Source organism: Brassica rapa, chromosome A01 (assembly GCF_000309985.2).
Source record: "Brassica rapa cultivar Chiifu-401-42 chromosome A01, CAAS_Brap_v3.01, whole genome shotgun sequence".
NCBI classification, from domain to species: domain Eukaryota; kingdom Viridiplantae; phylum Streptophyta; class Magnoliopsida; order Brassicales; family Brassicaceae; genus Brassica; species Brassica rapa.
The window spans coordinates 11,895,670-11,912,892 of record NC_024795.2 but is presented as its reverse complement, the minus strand read 5'-3'; the positions used below and the strand labels follow the sequence as shown (position 1 = coordinate 11,912,892).

Sequence of the window (17,223 nt, the reverse complement as noted above, 5' to 3'; positions counted from 1 at the left end):
TTTAAAAGTGGCCTAGATAACTTTCAATTTTTTTAAAAAACATAAGCCCATTACTTTTTTTCTTAATACTACTATCCTTGTTTTCAAACAAAAATATTTCTTTTTAAAAGAGTGCAATTCATGTTTCCAAACACTCCAAATTTTTAAAAGTCCTATTCAAGTCTCCAAACACTCCAATTTTGTACTTGAGTTTTAATAAGATAGATAGATAGATAGATATATATAGTTTATTCTTGGCCGAGACCATGGCCCAACGTCAGCATTCATAAGAGTAACCTTGGTCGTGAGAAGCAGAGCTTCAACTCAAAGGGAATTTAGTCCATGGTAGAATATCTATTCTTCTTTAGATTTTCTTACACGCTAAAATAAAAATGAATTTCTGCAGCACAATAATTTATATATTCGCAATGCATTATTAGTTGGAAGTTTTGTAAATTTTTTTTTTTGAACACATAACTTCATTAAAGATGGATTGCCCTACTGAAGGTAGGGAATATTACATAATGCTGTTTTTGCTAGCAAATCAGCCGTGACATTAAAGTTCCTAGAGATAAAAGACAGGGAGAAAACATCAAATTGCAAGGATAGAGTATCGATGTCCCGGGCGATTCCGTAGAGCTCTACCGGTGGTGACTTCGACAAGATTGCTCTGACGAGCTGTTGGCAGTCTGAGTATACACAGACTCTGGTAATTCCCAAGTCCAGGGCATGGGAGAGTGCTGAACGCATCGCAAGCGCTTCTCCAATCAAAGGTGATCGCGTGTGCTTGAAGGAAGAGGTTCCTTGGTGGCTATCATGTGGTATTGGGAACTCGAAGATCCATCCGCATCCTGTGGTTCCATCTGAGGCTCTCCAAGCTGCATCCGTGAAGCATGAGACACATTCACTTCGTGTGGTAACGATGTTTGGCCCTTGGCCAGTCAGCGTTAATGGCGGTGATATAGATGGTTGCGCTACCAGCCATTCTCTTGCGTTCTTGATGGCGCTTGAAACTACTTCAGTAGATGAGATCACTCTGTTTTCAAAGACCAATTTGTTCCTGGCTGTCCACAGTCCCCAGCAGATCCAAAGGAAGGCAGATGTGGTTACTCCGGTGGGTGGCAGGCAAACCAGCTTCATGCCAATAAGGATTGCGTCATTCAAGGAGTTTAAGCTGCTTGTATCAAATCTCTTTGTGAAAGGGGCATTCGTCCATGTTTCCTGGGCAAAGCGACAATGCAGAATCAGGTGTTCCGCTGTTTCTCTCTCTCCACATCTAGGGCAGCGGATGCTTGTTCCAAATCCTCTTTTCTCTAAATTTGCGCCAAGGGGGAGTGCTCCTTGACACAGTTTCCATGTGAACATTTTGATCTTTGGGATGCAAGGTGCGGGCCAAACTTTTTTTGCCCATTCCAACTCGAGTACCTGACTGTCGATGTCGAGAGTTGTTCGGTTTTTAACCGCTGAGATGTAGCCAGATTTTGCCGAGTAGTTTCCATCTCTGTTCAGTGGCCACACGAACCTATCCCTAGCTCCCATGGTGCTGGGTTTGATGCTCAATATCTTCTCTGCGAGCAGAGGGAAGAGACTCTCGACCCTTACGGCATTCCATTCATTTGTTCCTCTACACAGTAGATCAGAGACCATAAGATCTTGGTCTACCTCCTTTGCCGGTCCAAGTTTTGTAAATTTATTTATCGATTCTGGCATCTGCTAAAGACACGGTGAAGAAGCTTGGTCTTAAGAATAAACCGCATCACATTCTGTACAAATTGACGTGGTTGCAACAGGACGCTGGCATTTATGTCTTTCAGTGTGTGCTAGTGTATCTCTCGATTGGGGATGTGTATATGAATCATACAGAAAACGTTGCGAGTGATAATCTTGCACTTTTGTGATAACATTTTGCTTTGGCTTCAAAAACTCTTGGTACCATTTTCCTGAAGATTTCAGATCTCTATCATGTGTAATGTTAGCAAAGTCAATATACGTCAATCCAAATCTGACTGTGTAGCCATCACAGAATTCATAATTATCTCCTAGAGACCAAACAAAATATCCCTTCACTTGACAGCCATTCCTGTTAATTGTTAACAAACAAAAAAACAATATAATTTGAATTGAAGTTATCTATATATCATTTAAATATTAATTTAGCAGTTGACATATTTTTGTATCATGTTCATCACATAGACTTTAATACAAATAATATATTTCAAATGGATGTAAATTAACATATTATTTCCTTCCACATAAAACATAGTATATTGAAAACTTTAAAAATCTGATATTGACTTTGTGTCAATAAGCATATATATATATAGCAATTTTTTATGAAATGATGATATATATATATATATATATATATTATATTTTCTGTAGACCTAGCTATTAAAATTTACACTGAATAAGAAAAGATCAGAGAAGACTGACTCGATGGCTGATCGAATAAAACAAAGATGACTGCATATAAATCCAATTCTCTCATGATCGTTCTTGATTTCATCGGCCAACCGATTGCTATCAAGGCTTCGAAAGCCTACATATGTTTAAAAGATTATTGTAAGAGAATTTTCATAATAACTACTACTCACTCGATTTTAAAATAGATTTCTTATGTTTTCCTACATATTAAAAGAATACATTGATCTTTATTATAACTACATCATTTACTGCTATTATCAATTTTCATTTTCAAAGTTATAGTAACTTAATAGACTAAATTTTATAAAACTTAAAACTTTGATTATTATTTTATAAAAATTCATAGAAAACATGAAAACAATTTTTGTAAAAATAACTAAAATAATTCTTCAACAATCATCACGTACTTACCGTTTTCCGTTATATAAACTTTGGGATTGCCATAGTTTGTCTTGAAGTACTCTAGTACATCTAATATACCTCTTGGACGGTAGTAGACATCTCCAAATGGCTTCATTATCATAGTAACAAAACGAATCATCAACTAACTTATATTTTACCGCATATTAATTTATATATGTTAACCACGCATGAAACTTACGCATCGACTTATGGGACCGTCTTCATTAACATCTACAAGAAAACCCTAGAAACTATGATCTTCCCATTAAATGCATTCCAAATAGTCGTCATAAATAAGGATAGACTTACAAGAAAGGTCAACTTGTGAATCCGTCATGACACTTAATTTATTAGGATTAGCTGGTGGAACAGCTTTTGCAAACTGTGTCATGTAATAGTTGACTCCAATAAAATCATATGATCCTTTCACTAGTAACGCTTCAATTGTTGTAAACCGTGGAAGTCTCTCTTTCAATATTTGCTTCATGATTAATGGATAGTGTCCCTTTGTTAGCGGATCCATAAACCTGTATACAATTGATATTAGTGTCCCTCTTTAGATTGCTATATATAAAACAACCCAAAAATCTAACGTGTGACTCGGTGGTTTTGTTGGAGTGGATGAAGAGACTCCATGTGGGTCTAGGTCACGATACAAGTCCCACCATCTATAAATATTGATTAAATTTTACGTTTTACATACAGTGTTTCAAAAAAAAACATACAGGTTTAAAATATTAGTTTAGGTTTCGATCAAGAACCTATCCCGTACTAAAAACGTAAATTAATGGAGGAACATATAACAAATATACCAAGTTACAAAAAAACATATAACATACCATCCGTGGAAAAACTCTTTGGCTCGTTCAACTGCTTTAAGATTTTCGTCGGAGTTATTGTATGGAAGAAACCATCTCGTTATCATTGTGATTCCAATTTCCCCTGCTTGAATTAGCTGTAGTTATAATAGTATATTGTCTTAGTTAGATAGTTATAGACATTTTCAGTTAACGTTCTTTTGTGCATTTATCTAAGAACCTGATACTTTTGTCTGTACAGATTCACGACAGTTGCATGAGCAAGTAGGACATGATGCGCAACAATATAAGGCTCAGTCGCGGAGTCTCCTTCGTAACAGTTTTTGTTGAGCCAAGCAGAGCATCGTCCAGGTGCGTCTGTACCAGTTGCATAGCCTCGTGTAGGAATAGTGTAAGGTTGATTTATCGTAATCCAGTTCTTGACTCTGTCACCAAATCTTTGAAAACAAATTTCCGCGTAACTTTTGAAGTCCTCGCTAGACACAATTTATAAGAGAGAGAAAAGAAAAATCAAGTGGTTAAAATCAGTTAGAATTAGTGAATATCAAGAAAGAAAAGGAAGATGAGGGTACATAATCTGATGGTCCAAGAAACCTTCATATTCATCTTGCAAAGTTTGAGGAAGGTCCCAGTGGAAGAGTGTGACGAATGGCTTAATGCCTGGAAATTGCAATACAACCCATTTGAAAGATGCAAAGTATATACATAATATTTATCCACCAACATTAATTAGTTAATCTTTGCATATACCTTTCGATACAAGTCCATTTATGAGATTGTTGTAGTAACCAATTCCTTCTTCATTTACACCGCGACTAGCCTTTCCTCCTAATCAAAATATACATACTACATAATTTTCAATGAGGCAGGACGTTTCAATCTACAGAAGTTATATACGACGCACTTGGTATGATTCTGGACCATGCGACTGAGAATCTGTAGGCATCGACCCCAATTTCTTTCATCACGTCTATATCTGCCTATAAGCATAATTATACGGGACATGTATTTTATATGCATAGTCACATATGGAAAAATATTTTGAATCGATTATTGTCTAACTGGGGATAATATTAAAGCCTATAGCATGCAAATTAATAACCAACCTTATAATGCAAGTAAGAGCCAGCAGCGATATCTCCGGTTGATTTATCTTTTCCCTTAGCTGTTAGTCGTTTTTTACACCAGGAAAATCCAAATATATTCGTGTTACAAGCAGTTTTAATATATACATAGAGAGAGAGAGAGAACTAAAACTTATACCGAAATAGAAGTTTTTTTGAGAAAAAAAAAACAAGCAAGTTACTTGGATATCGATGAGTAAACCCATCCCAAATATTTAAGCCTCTTCCTTGGGCACCCTCAATCTGAAATCTAATGTTAAATCAGTCAAACCAATACATCTCACTATGGAATCTACACACACACGCACACACACATATATATATATATCAACAGACACTTTGATATACTAAATAGATGTGGCTTTTGTTTGCTTGTGGTTGCAAGGGAAACAATTATGTCGTGTATTGAAGACTGAAATAAAATAAGTGCCTGATAAGCAGAAGAAGCGACACCAAAAAGGAAACCCTTGTTGAAGCTATCTCTGTTGAAACTAGCCGTATTGTTACAATTAAATGGTGGGTACTCTCCACATGTTGTCTCAAATGTACCCTGTGAGAAATACAGAGATGATATAATACTAAAGATTAAGAGGGGCATAAATAAACCCTGAAGGTGATGGATCATGTTTTCAACATTAGTTTTGTATTGTTTATTTATGTGTGCTTGGAACTTGCTTTTATAGAAAATAATTGTCCAGTTTATCCAGTCTTTCGATATTTAATCCAAACATTCTGGAAGTCTTCCTTTAGAAAATGTGATCTTGTTAAAGAACTTTTCATTCACCATAAATAGTCGATTTTTATGATAATTAATAATTAATTAATTACAGGAAGCGCAACATTTCTATGCATCGTACACAACCTTGAATAAATATCAATTACAAATCGTACATACATAAACAATCTTCGGCTGGAGCAGATTCATAGAGATGATAATGGTAGTAAGAATTGATCAAAAGCCATTAACAATCAATTAAGGATGAAAGATTACTAAAGCAACCATACTAAGATGGCAAGTACGGAAAAGAAGTCAGACTCAAAGATTTGGATTTGTCTTGCATATGAGATCATAAAATTCTAAATCTTTGCACCAGTATTACCAAGGATCAATCCAATACAATTTGAGTTGAACACCAGCCGATATTCAAGGTGTTACTTGCAAGTTGATCTTTAAGATTAAGAAATGGATATAACTAGTAGAGGAGTCAAGTATAAAGGTTAGATTGTTGGTAGAGGTTTCAATTAAAGAAAAGATATGGACTACGACGATATCTTATCAACTGTGTTTAGACACACCTCTATCGGAGTAATGCTAGCAGTAGTGACATGTCAAGATCTGGATCTTGAACAACTTGATTTTGAAACAATTTTTTTGATGGAGAGTTAGAGGAAGAGATATATGACTCAGCTAGAGGGTTCTCAAATTGTTGGGAAAGAAGACTATGTGCAAGTTTAAGAAATTTTTGTATGGGCTTAAAGAGTTACGAAGACAATGCTATAACTGTATAAGAGATCTAATAGCTATATGATCAAGTTGGGATACATAAGGATTCTTTAGGATTTTTGTCTCTACACAATGAGATGAAAGATGAATAATACAGTTTCATAGTGATTTATTTGGATGGCATATCTGAAAAGAGAGTATGTGACATTCAGAAGCTGAAAAATCTTCTTTTTTTTTTGTTGCCCACAGAAGATTAAAGATTTAGGTGTTGCCGAGAATATTATACAAACGGTTATTATTAGAGATAGAATATAGTTATTGCAAATTATTCAGTAGAGAGTAGGTAGATGTTGACCAAGACATAAACTAATCAGGAAATATTAATTATCCATGCAAACAAAATATTAAATTCAACTTTTTGGTTAGTTACTTACCTAATCCACTCATGTTCAATTAAAAATTCATATAGTAATATACTAGTTAGTATACTAATTAGGTAATAAATTTAAAACAAAATTTTGAATAGTTTACTAGCCATATAGTATAAATAATAGGAAAACATTCATTCGAAGGTTGGTCAAAAAAACATCCACTCGAAGACGCAACGATTTATTTTTACTTTAGACTCTCTCTTTCTCTGACCAGAGCGATGGAGCTCAACGGCGAAGGTCGTATCTCCGGTAAACGTCCGACCATCATGGTCACCAACGACGATGGAATAGATGCGCATGGTCTTCGTGCTCTCGTTCGCGTCCTTGTCTCCACCAACCTCTACGACGTTCGCGTCTGCGCGCCTGATTCGTACGTTTTACTCTCTTTTTCTCTTTTTTTTTAGCAGTTTTGGTTTTGTGTACGTGATTTGTAACGTTTTGAGACATATCCAGGGAGAAATCTGCTGTTAGCCACAGTATAATATGGAGTAGACCCCTCACTGCACAAAGAGTTGAGATTGATGGAGCTGAAGCCTACGCTGTCTCTGGTTTGTTTTCTACAATTGCTTCTGAGTTTATGGACAAAAGCCTTGAGCTTTTAGATTTTGATGTTTTGCCAAATATGTTGGCTCTTGCCTTCTCACTTTTGTTATAAGAGTATTTCTAATGGTAGTATTAGAAGAGTATCTAGACCATTTAAAAAATAAAAATAATTGAAAAAGAGGAGAGATGGTAGAATTAGTTTCTCTCCAAAGTTGCTTTGAGAACTATTATTGTCCAAATTTTATTATTTAATTTAATTCTAAATAAACTATTATTGTTATATTGATTAGAATCTTGGAGGTGCTCTAAGACCATGATTAACCCCAGTCTATTAACTGAGGTTCTTAGCTTCGGATAAGAGACGGTTCTTAGCTTTTCTTAGATTTTAAATAAGAGATATAAGAACCGTTTCTTAGCCGGAAAAATATAAAAGAAAAAAATATCAAATTATGAGTTAAGAACTCTGGCTAAGAGACCGGTCGAAAAAATATCAAATCATAAATTAATTCGGTTCTTTTTTCTTTTTCTTTTTTGAGACACACATTCATTCATTGTTAGGTGGAGGTAAAGGCCTTATTTACACTAAGTCTCTGTTTTGCAACTAGATTGGCTGCATAGTTTGCTTCTCTAGAGATCCATCTAAAAGATACAAATTCAAAAACAACCAGATAGAATCAAAATATCAGTCACTATCCCATAAAGCTCAGGGATTGTGTTGTCGTATATTGTTTTTTTTTTTTTGGAATGAAATGTTAAATATATTCTTTAAAAAAACCTGTATATATATATCGAAATGTGCAACTTTTGTCTGTAGGAACCCCTGCGGATTGCACCGGTTTGGGCTTATCGGAAGCACTCTTCCCTTCTCTTCCTGATTTGGTTCTCAGTGGTATAAACGTGGGTAGCAACTGTGGATATAACATGTATGTGAACACTTCCTTATTCTCTGTTTGAAAATTTGATTCAAACTCCAAAAAAAACTAGTGAGATCGTTGAATCTTCTTTCCAAGATGAGAACAGATCTGGCTAGTTCAAATTGTTACACAGCATGTTAGCATTTCTATGGTCCCTGCTTGCATTAATCAAAATTTAACACTTACCTCTGGAATGTTGATTACATCGCAGCGTCTATTCTGGAACAGTTGCTGGCGCTCGTGAAGCGTTCATTTATGATGTACCGTCTGCCTCCATATCATATGATTGGTAAGAGTATATATATTTATCCTCAAGAAGCCTAATTCTGTTTATGTCACCGTATTTTCTGTATAATGCTCTCAAGGAAATATGGAGATATCAATGTTAATGATTTTATCCTAGCTGCCCAAGCTTGCTTGCCTATTATTGACGGCATAATCAATGCGATCAAGAACAAAACTCACCCAAAAAAATGCTTTCTGAATATCGATTTGCCCACTGATATTGCTAACCATAAGGTAAGTCTCGTGGCAGCTTTTAAGTACATTCTCTTAAATCCCTACGTCTAACTTATTCTTATTTATAAATGAAGGGATACAAATTAACCACACAAGGCAAAAGCTTGACTAAAATGGGATGGATACAAGTGGAGAAGGAAGCACAACGGGTGAAGATGTTGTCTACAATGTCAATGGAAACAGATTCAGGAGTAATCTCAGACAACAACGCAACATCTGCTCATCATCATTCACAAGATAGCCGTTTGTTCAAGAGAGATGTATCATCGGTAGTGTGCTAATCTTACTTTCTTTATTTCCAATATTATGACGCAACTCTGAACTATATACATAAATTTGATTCCTTTGGTTCTTTTGCTTAAATAGCTAAGGAATATGGTGGTTGAAGAAGGGACTGATCTTCACTTCTTACAAGAAGGATTTGTAAGCATCCCTATATGTCTCTTTAACAAACTCATCCCCACTACGTTATCAATACTTGTTGGTAAACACTCTTTTGAACTGCAGATTACAGTGACGCTGATAGGAGCTCTTTCTCAGGTTGATGTGGATTGTCAAAACTACTACAAAGAGTGGCTTCCCAAGATTACAAACCAGCCATAATCTCCATCCTTGTGATGCCTCCAAATGAGAAAAACAAAAGTTTTTTATTGTGGACCACAATTTGTGGTGGACCTATTATTATGTCAGTAGTAGTTGTTTAATTTCTCCATGCTCTTGTGCTTATTATGCTGTGAGCAGCAAAATAATAGCACCCAGTTTCATTTTATTTCTGTTTATGAGAGTCTTTTGCATTACATAATTCTGCTTCTTTACACTGGCAGCTTACAGAAAACTCTGCAACAGATGTAAAACCGATATGTTTTTTCTTACATTTAACTTCACATCTTTCACTCATAGAGATGCAGCTAATTAAGGCCTTGTTCAACTTTCTGTTTTATTTTTCATAGCTTCTACTCTCTTGGTTAGTGTGCCTAATCCTTCCTTCACTTCAGTCACCTCGATTGTTAACTTAAGAGAAGCATCATTAAAGTGCCTCTCTAAGAACTCCAAAGTTAGAACCCCTTCCTCACTCGTGACCAAAATTTTCTTCTCTTGTTTGGCATATTCACCACTTTCACCACCTCCAGCAGAAGAAGTATACGTCCAGATCCAGTCTCGAAATTCTCTAAAAACTTCTTTTAACAATGCTATGAATTTGTTCCAAAAAAAAAACAATGCTATGAATTTGTTCATCGTCTTCTACGTCATCCCACAATGGGTTAGGCGGATTAAGTTAAGCATGAAGATCCTCCATACCAATTTTCTTCATTGGTTCATCGAGTTTATCACCTTTAGATATGGCAAGACATAAAATATTTAATACGTTATATGTTTCATTGTAAGAAGTATATTCGTGAGTCTGAACTAATTTCAAATGTTGAAAGGTGAAAGAATTACAAATGTAAAATGTGTTATCCCTTCTAAATGAAATATGTATCTAGTTGATTCTCTTTATATTGAGAATCAGTTGTCGTGGTTGTCTGATTGATGGTTGCCTTGTCGCAGTTAACAACTCCTTTCTAGAACACTGACATGAGTTTAAGATTGGATAATGTAGTCTCTCTCCTCCTGACCACTAAAGCTTATGTTCATCTATTGTTGTCAAACGAAGGAAAAAATAGTTGTCTTAGTAGTCTTAGTTAACCCAGTTCCCCTATAATCTATTGTTGTCAAACGAAGGAAAAAAAAAGAGCGACAGATGAAATGAATTTTTTTCATTTGTGCGTTGTATAATTTCGGTAACGTAAACGAAGTTTAAGCGCAGGACTTAAGATTGCGATACCATCATCACATGTCCAAGTGGGAGATTAGTAATCTTGAATAACTCTTGTTTTTATTTCTTCGCCAACACATAATCCTTGTTTTATACTTCAAGTTATGACATTTATGTACCTAAATATATTGTCAGTCCACTGAGGCTGCATAATAAGTTTGCTGGCTTAATGGAGAAGGAAGACTATATAATATGTCACGTAGTTATTATTTTTCATCTTTACGTTTCTCATCATTCTAATCAATATTCGACTTTCCAAGTTTAAGTTTTATTCTTTTAGAATTGATTTATTATTACGATTATAATTATGAAATCGTAATGTTATATTGACGATTTCACAATGGACAATTCTATTTTTCAAAAATAAAATAAAAATAACAATGGACAATTCTTCTACCATATAAAATTTTATATTAAACGGTTTTATTTGTATTGATCTTGTGCAAGTTTATTTTAATTAATCTCCTTATAAATGGTAATAAATCACTTGCGAATTTCAAGCTATTGTGTGAAATGTATTTTAGTGAATTTTTATTCAACAACTACAATAGACCAAGACAGCTTACACAATTTAAAGATATTTATGTAGGCGCACATCGAAACATTTAGGTGCATGCATATATATATGTATTGTTGTCGTCTTCTTCATAACAACTCCATCAATATACTTTCTCTCAGTCTTAACTCAATTTGACCACAAATTTTCCATTAATGAAGATACGAATACTTACCCTAATCATTCTCCTACAATGTGTTTTCAACCTTGGCCTACATTTCCACCCACTCGATCCCTTAACCCCTCAAGAAATCAACAAAACAAGCTTCATCGTCAAGAAATCTCATCTAGGCACTCTCAAAGATCTCACATTTCACTACCTCGATCTCGAAGAACCAAACAAGACCCACGTTCTCCAGTGGTTATCCTCCAAGAAACCACCACAACCACCACGCCGTCGCTCACTCGTGGTGGTTCGAGCCGGTGGTCAAACCCACGAGCTCATCATCGACCTAACCTCCGGAAAAATCGCATCCTCACGCATCTACACAGGCCATGGCTTCCCTTCATTCACATTCATAGAGCTGTTCAAAGCAAGCAAGCTTCCTCTAACATTCCCTTCCTTCAAGAAATCGATTCTTGATCGATCCCTAAACATCTCGGAGGTTTCTTGCATCCCTTTCTCCGTTGGTTGGTACGGAGAAACCATCACGAGACGAGAGGTCAAAGCCTCTTGCTTTTACAGAGACGGGTCGGTTAATGTCTTCACAAGACCCATCGAAGGAATCACCATAACAATAGACGTTGACTCAATGAAAGTCGTGAAATACTCCGACAGATTCATAAAGCCTATCCCTGATAAAGAAGGCAACGACTTTCGGACCAAACACAAACCGTTCCCGTTCTCTTGCAACGTCTCCGACACAGGGTTCAAGATTCTAGGCAATAAAATAAAATGGGCTAACTGGAAATTCCACGTCGGATTTACCGCTAGAGCGGGGATAACCATATCGACCGCTTCGGTTCTTGACACAAGAACCAAAAGGTTCAGAAGAGTGATGTACAGAGGACACTTGTCAGAGACTTTTGTTCCGTACATGGACCCAACATACGACTGGTACTTCCGTACGTTCATGGACATAGGAGAGTTCGGTTTCGGGAGATCGGCGGTTAACTTGCAGCCACTCATCGACTGCCCGCAAAACGCCGCGTTTTTGGATGGATACGTGGCGGGACCTGATGGGACAGCTCAACAGATGAGTAATGTGATGTGCGTCTTTGAGAAAAATGGTTACAGTGCTTCTTTTAGACACACCGAGATTAATGTTCCAGGACAAGTGGTAAACTTCTAAATCCAGCTCCTTCATATATATATATTTATTTTTAACTTTTACCTTTTTAAATTGGTTTGTTATTTGATTATTATTTTTTTGTCAGATAACTAGTGGTGAAGCTGATATAAGTTTAGTGGTTAGGATGGTGGCAACACTCGGAAACTATGATTACATCGTTGATTGGGAATTTAAAAAGAATGGAGCCATCAGAGTTGGGGTAATGTCTACTTAACGTATTTGTTACAATTTACTAAAATAATTTTAATTTTTTTATGACAATTATACTGTTTGGCGATTTTTCTCACTTACTGTTGAGAGAGAATAGATATCCACTTAGAATATCAACAATGGTTTTAACATTCAACACCTTCCACATCATATCTTCTCTCTTCCACATCATCTTCTCTTTTTTCTATTTAATAATTCAACATTCATTCATTTTAAACTCATACAATGATTTGTTGAATTTTATTCAAAATCTTATCCTATAATTATTATTTTTAAATAATTTTGTTTTCTTATATATTTTTAGTTATATTAATAATTATTGAATAAAATTAAACTACAATGCGTAAATTTTTTTAAAAAAATTGATTTTTTAATTTTATTATAGTAGAAAGATAACTATTTTTATTTTTAAATAAATTTGATTTTTAATTTTTGATTTTTATTGTAAAAAATATATATTAGAAAGAGATGAGTTTTTTTTTCTATATCCAAATCAAATGAAACAAGTTTCTATTTATAGAGTATGAAAGATGATGAATTTTGATATAAAAATAATTTTCTTAAAAATAAAAGTTTATAAGATAATTAATCTTGAATAATTGAGAGTATCAGAAATTTTATTGGCCACTGGTTTAATGACAAATGTCTTTTGAGGGTCCACTTTGGTTCATCTCCAACTATTCAACATTGTTGAATTCTTTCTAACATTATTGAATACACCTAGGATTCAATTAGTTTTTCAATAAGCCATTGTAGGATTTCAACTATTGAATTTTCTAATGGCTTATTGTAGGATTTCAACTATTGAATTTTCTAATTCAATAAGCCATTGTAAGTAGTCTTAATGTTGCTCACCTAATTTTCTCCATTTTCTGTTATTTACATAAATAACTTATTATTTTAATCATAGGTGGATTTGACTGGAGTTTTGGAAGTCAAAGCAACATCATACACTTCGAACGAGCAGATAACGGAGAACACTTATGGGACACTAGTGGCTAAAAACACCATTGCCATTAACCACGACCATTACCTGACGTATTACTTAGATCTTGACATTGACGGTAACGGCAATTCCTTAGTGAAAGCTAAACTAAAAACGGTAAGAGTAACCGACGTTCATAACAAAACCTCTTCTCCGAGGAAGAGTTATTGGACGGTCGTGAAAGAGACGGCAAAAACGGAAGCTGACGGAAGAGTTCGGCTGGGCTCAGAACCGGTTGAGCTGCTAATAGTTAACCCACAAAAGAAGACGAAAATAGGAAATACAGTTGGTTACCGGTTGATACCGGAACATTTACCGGTAACTTCGCTTTTAACGGACGATGATTACCCGGAGATTAGAGCGTCGTACACAAAATATCCGGTTTGGGTAACGGCTTATAACCGGTCAGAGAAATGGGCGGGTGGGTTTTACAGCGATAGGAGCCGTGGAGATGACGGCTTAGCTGTATGGAGTAGCAGGTAAACAAAAACATATTACTTTGATTAATCAGTTGTTATATAGTTTTAAGTTATATTGTAGTAAACATTTGTGGGCTTGTCTTGGTTGGGAGCAGGAACAGAGAGATAGAGAACAAAGACATAGTGATGTGGTACAATGTTGGGTTTCATCACATTCCATACCAAGAGGACTTTCCAGTAATGCCAACTCTTCACGGTGGATTCACTCTTCGACCTTCTAATTTCTTCGACAACGATCCGTTAATCGCGTAAATACGTACTAGAAGAAATATTTGATTTCAACTTGTTTACTATTTGATTATTTGTTTTTGTTTTTAAAAGAAGTGGTGTTGATAAATCTGATTTATGATTTAATGTATTAATACAATGAATTTTAATGAATTTAGAAATTCAAGTAAACTCATTTTATTGGATCAATAATTTCTTTTAAAATTATCCGCTAGTGATTTTAAATATTAAGTGTAATTTATTTTATAAGTTTATTTATTATAATGTATTCTGAAAACTTTTATGTAAGAAGTATGGAGACATAAATTTGAGAAAAACATTCAAGTTTCTAATTATAAATTAAATTTATAATATTTAAAAATTTATGTATATTATCAATAAAATACATAAATGATAATTTCAAGCTTCCAGTTTGCAAAATCTATTATTTGATTATTTGAAAGATGTATTCACCTAAAATCCATCGTGCTTTTAATATGTGGTCCGATTAATTAGTCCGGTTCATCGCTTATACCAAATTTTGATGGAAATAGATCTCCGGTTCAACCGGTCCCATCATATTGACTAGAATAAAAGTAGAAGAATCTATATATATATAAAATTGTTTGCCTCACTCCTAGGCTATCCAGCTGGAAACTCACTTTCTGAGGGACTGACATGTGTCCCGCTGTGTTAAATGCTGCGATTCATTTAATTGGAAATCATATTGGGCTTTGGTTTGTTGTGTATTTGTCTAATAATTATGGGCTTAATGTTTTTTTTTTGTTACAGCCATGAGTAAACATCATGAATACGGCACTCACTCTCAATCTTTAATTAGATTTCATATTAGCAGAATAAAATATTTTTTAAAAATGGTAAAATGCATAAAATTTATATAGTTATAACATACAAAGTAATAGGCTAGATTCTAAATTTGATTTGTTGTCTATCCAATTATTTCTTTTAAATATTAGTTATAAGTAAATTATGCTAATAAATGTGAAAATACTGAACCAATTAATAAAAAATTAACTATTTATATATTATTAAAATATACAAATATTTTAATAATAATAAAAAAATACAAAACTCACGTACAATGTTGAAAAACTATATAAAATAATCAATATTTTGAGTATTAAACGTAACCACAACAACAAAAACTGAAATCTACTTACTATATATAAGAAAAGTTAAGCAAACATTTAAGAAAACGTATAATACCATTTCAATCATGAACATCATGTCATGCTAATACAAACTTATAATCTCTAATAACACTAATAAAAAATAAAATATAAAAGAATTTAGTTAAACATATGTGAAGATGATATAAAAATGTGTATTCATTATAAAAAAACATAACAAAAAAGAAAGATAATAATAAAGTAGTACAATGTCAGAAAATGTATTTGAAAAAAAAAAAAAAAAACATAAACAAGTTAGCAAAATAAACAACATCCAACGTTAACTAAAATGAATGTAATATCCCTCATCACTTAAAATTTTCTAATAGAGAAATATCATTAGTATACACATCACTTACAAATGCAAATGCAAATCTAAAACACAGACCACAAAATCATACAAAAGAATAAAAACCGAAATCACAAATAAAGTATATCCCGCCCGTAGGGCGGGCCGAACCTAGTCTTATATATTAAAATAGAAGTAACAACCTTGATTCATGTGTGATTTTTTAAAAAATAAACCCTTCCTAGAAAGTCCAAATTCATTTATTCCTTAATAACATTTATGCCTTACTAAATCACTATATTCGATACTATAATAACTACCTACTCCTACAAACACGATTCAGTTAAAAAAACATATATTTGCATCATTAATGATTCACATACGATGCATATCTGTGTTTAAAAATATGCCTATAGCGAACCTAACATTTTTTCTAAATAAGTAATTTTACCAGGTTTGGTTTATACAAGTTAATAAACAAATCACAATTGGAATAACCAGTTCTAGCCATCATTTCTGATACATGATTAGATTGTGTTATTGGTTTATATATTTTAATTGATTTAGAAATCCATACAGTATTTATAAATCTAAGTAAAATATACAAATTTTCAAATTTTCTCGGATTAGCATTTACAAATCCGGAGGTTTTTCTTCGGATTTGGGCCTTTGTATTTTTAACAAAGAAATTCATGAAAATTCATTCAAATACATTATGAAATCAATTATATTAGTAAATCTGTATGATTGAATAACACTTGATTTGAATTAGAATTTATAAATCATTAAATGAATAACACATGATTTCAATACGTATTTTAAAATCACAGAATCAATAACACTAGATTTAGTTTCGATTTTCAAATCCATCAAAATACACCAACCAATAACCCCCACTCAATGTTTTTAAATCCGACCCGGACACTAAACCAGATGAACTTCTGAGTGATCGGCAGAATAATATATAAATTAATTTTATTATATAATAATATATTAGCTATGAAAATAAATATATAGAAACTAAGGTTAAGTATTTTATAATATTTATATAAAACATAAAATAACAGTTTGGATATGTAAATATTTTATGTTTAAAAAAATTAGAAAATATTTAACTTTAGTATCTATATTTTTATTTTTATTTTGCATACAAGATATCAAAAATAGTTTAGATTATTTTTAAAAAATAACAAGTTAAGATTTATGACATCTAACAAAAATATATTAAGACTTAAGAAATTATAAATATTTATATGTATAATGTGACTAATAAAATTAAACCTTAAATCTAAAATATACCAAAAGTAAAAATCATTAATAAAATGTTGATAACAAAACTGAAAAACCTAATTTCTTAATTAAAAATTATACAAAATAGATTTTTAAAACATAATTAAAAACTAAAAGTTGTCTATTGGTTTAACCAGTGGTTCAACTGGTGACCGGATTTTGGGTTTTAGCGGATTTTATTGGGTTTTTAAATTTTGGTTGTTTTCACAAAACCCGAAACGGATTTATCTTGAGTCAATCATTGACTATTTAATATGTGCGGTTTATAAATTCATTAAATAAAACCATATATCAGACATAATCCGTACTGA

The 17,223-nt window shown here is 33.4% G+C and overlaps 3 protein-coding genes across 3 annotated transcripts; 2 read left to right on the top strand and 1 right to left on the bottom strand.

The window, feature by feature from the left end:
- Positions 1–1,662: 1,662 nt before the first annotated feature.
- On the bottom strand, positions 1,663–5,589 carry LOC103872062 (myrosinase 2). The gene is made up of 13 exons (XM_009150404.2): positions 5,576–5,589; positions 4,930–4,997; positions 4,730–4,788; positions 4,528–4,603; positions 4,374–4,451; positions 4,196–4,283; positions 3,844–4,099; positions 3,645–3,760; positions 3,115–3,332; positions 3,005–3,036; positions 2,815–2,914; positions 2,413–2,518; positions 1,663–2,059 (listed from the first exon to the last, which is right to left on the bottom strand). The coding sequence occupies exons 1-13, from the start codon at positions 5,587–5,589 to the stop codon at positions 1,720–1,722; spliced, it is 1,551 nt and encodes a 516-aa protein (XP_009148652.1). The 3' UTR covers positions 1,663–1,719.
- Positions 5,590–6,831: 1,242 nt separating this feature from the next.
- LOC103871492 (5'-nucleotidase SurE) lies at positions 6,832–9,495 on the top strand. Its single transcript, XM_033287348.1, has 7 exons — positions 6,832–6,992; positions 7,076–7,170; positions 7,980–8,088; positions 8,291–8,368; positions 8,445–8,598; positions 8,673–8,867; positions 8,965–9,495. Exons 1-7 carry the CDS (start codon positions 6,841–6,843, stop codon positions 9,199–9,201), a joined length of 1,020 nt encoding a protein of 339 aa, XP_033143239.1. The 5' UTR covers positions 6,832–6,840; the 3' UTR covers positions 9,202–9,495.
- Positions 9,496–9,787: 292 nt separating this feature from the next.
- LOC103871484 (primary amine oxidase 1) lies at positions 9,788–16,960 on the top strand. The gene is made up of 4 exons (XM_009149735.3): positions 9,788–12,250; positions 12,348–12,461; positions 13,383–13,936; positions 14,032–16,960. The coding sequence occupies exons 1-4, from the start codon at positions 11,126–11,128 to the stop codon at positions 14,186–14,188; spliced, it is 1,950 nt and encodes a 649-aa protein (XP_009147983.2). The 5' UTR covers positions 9,788–11,125; the 3' UTR covers positions 14,189–16,960.
- Positions 16,961–17,223: the final 263 nt, after the last annotated feature.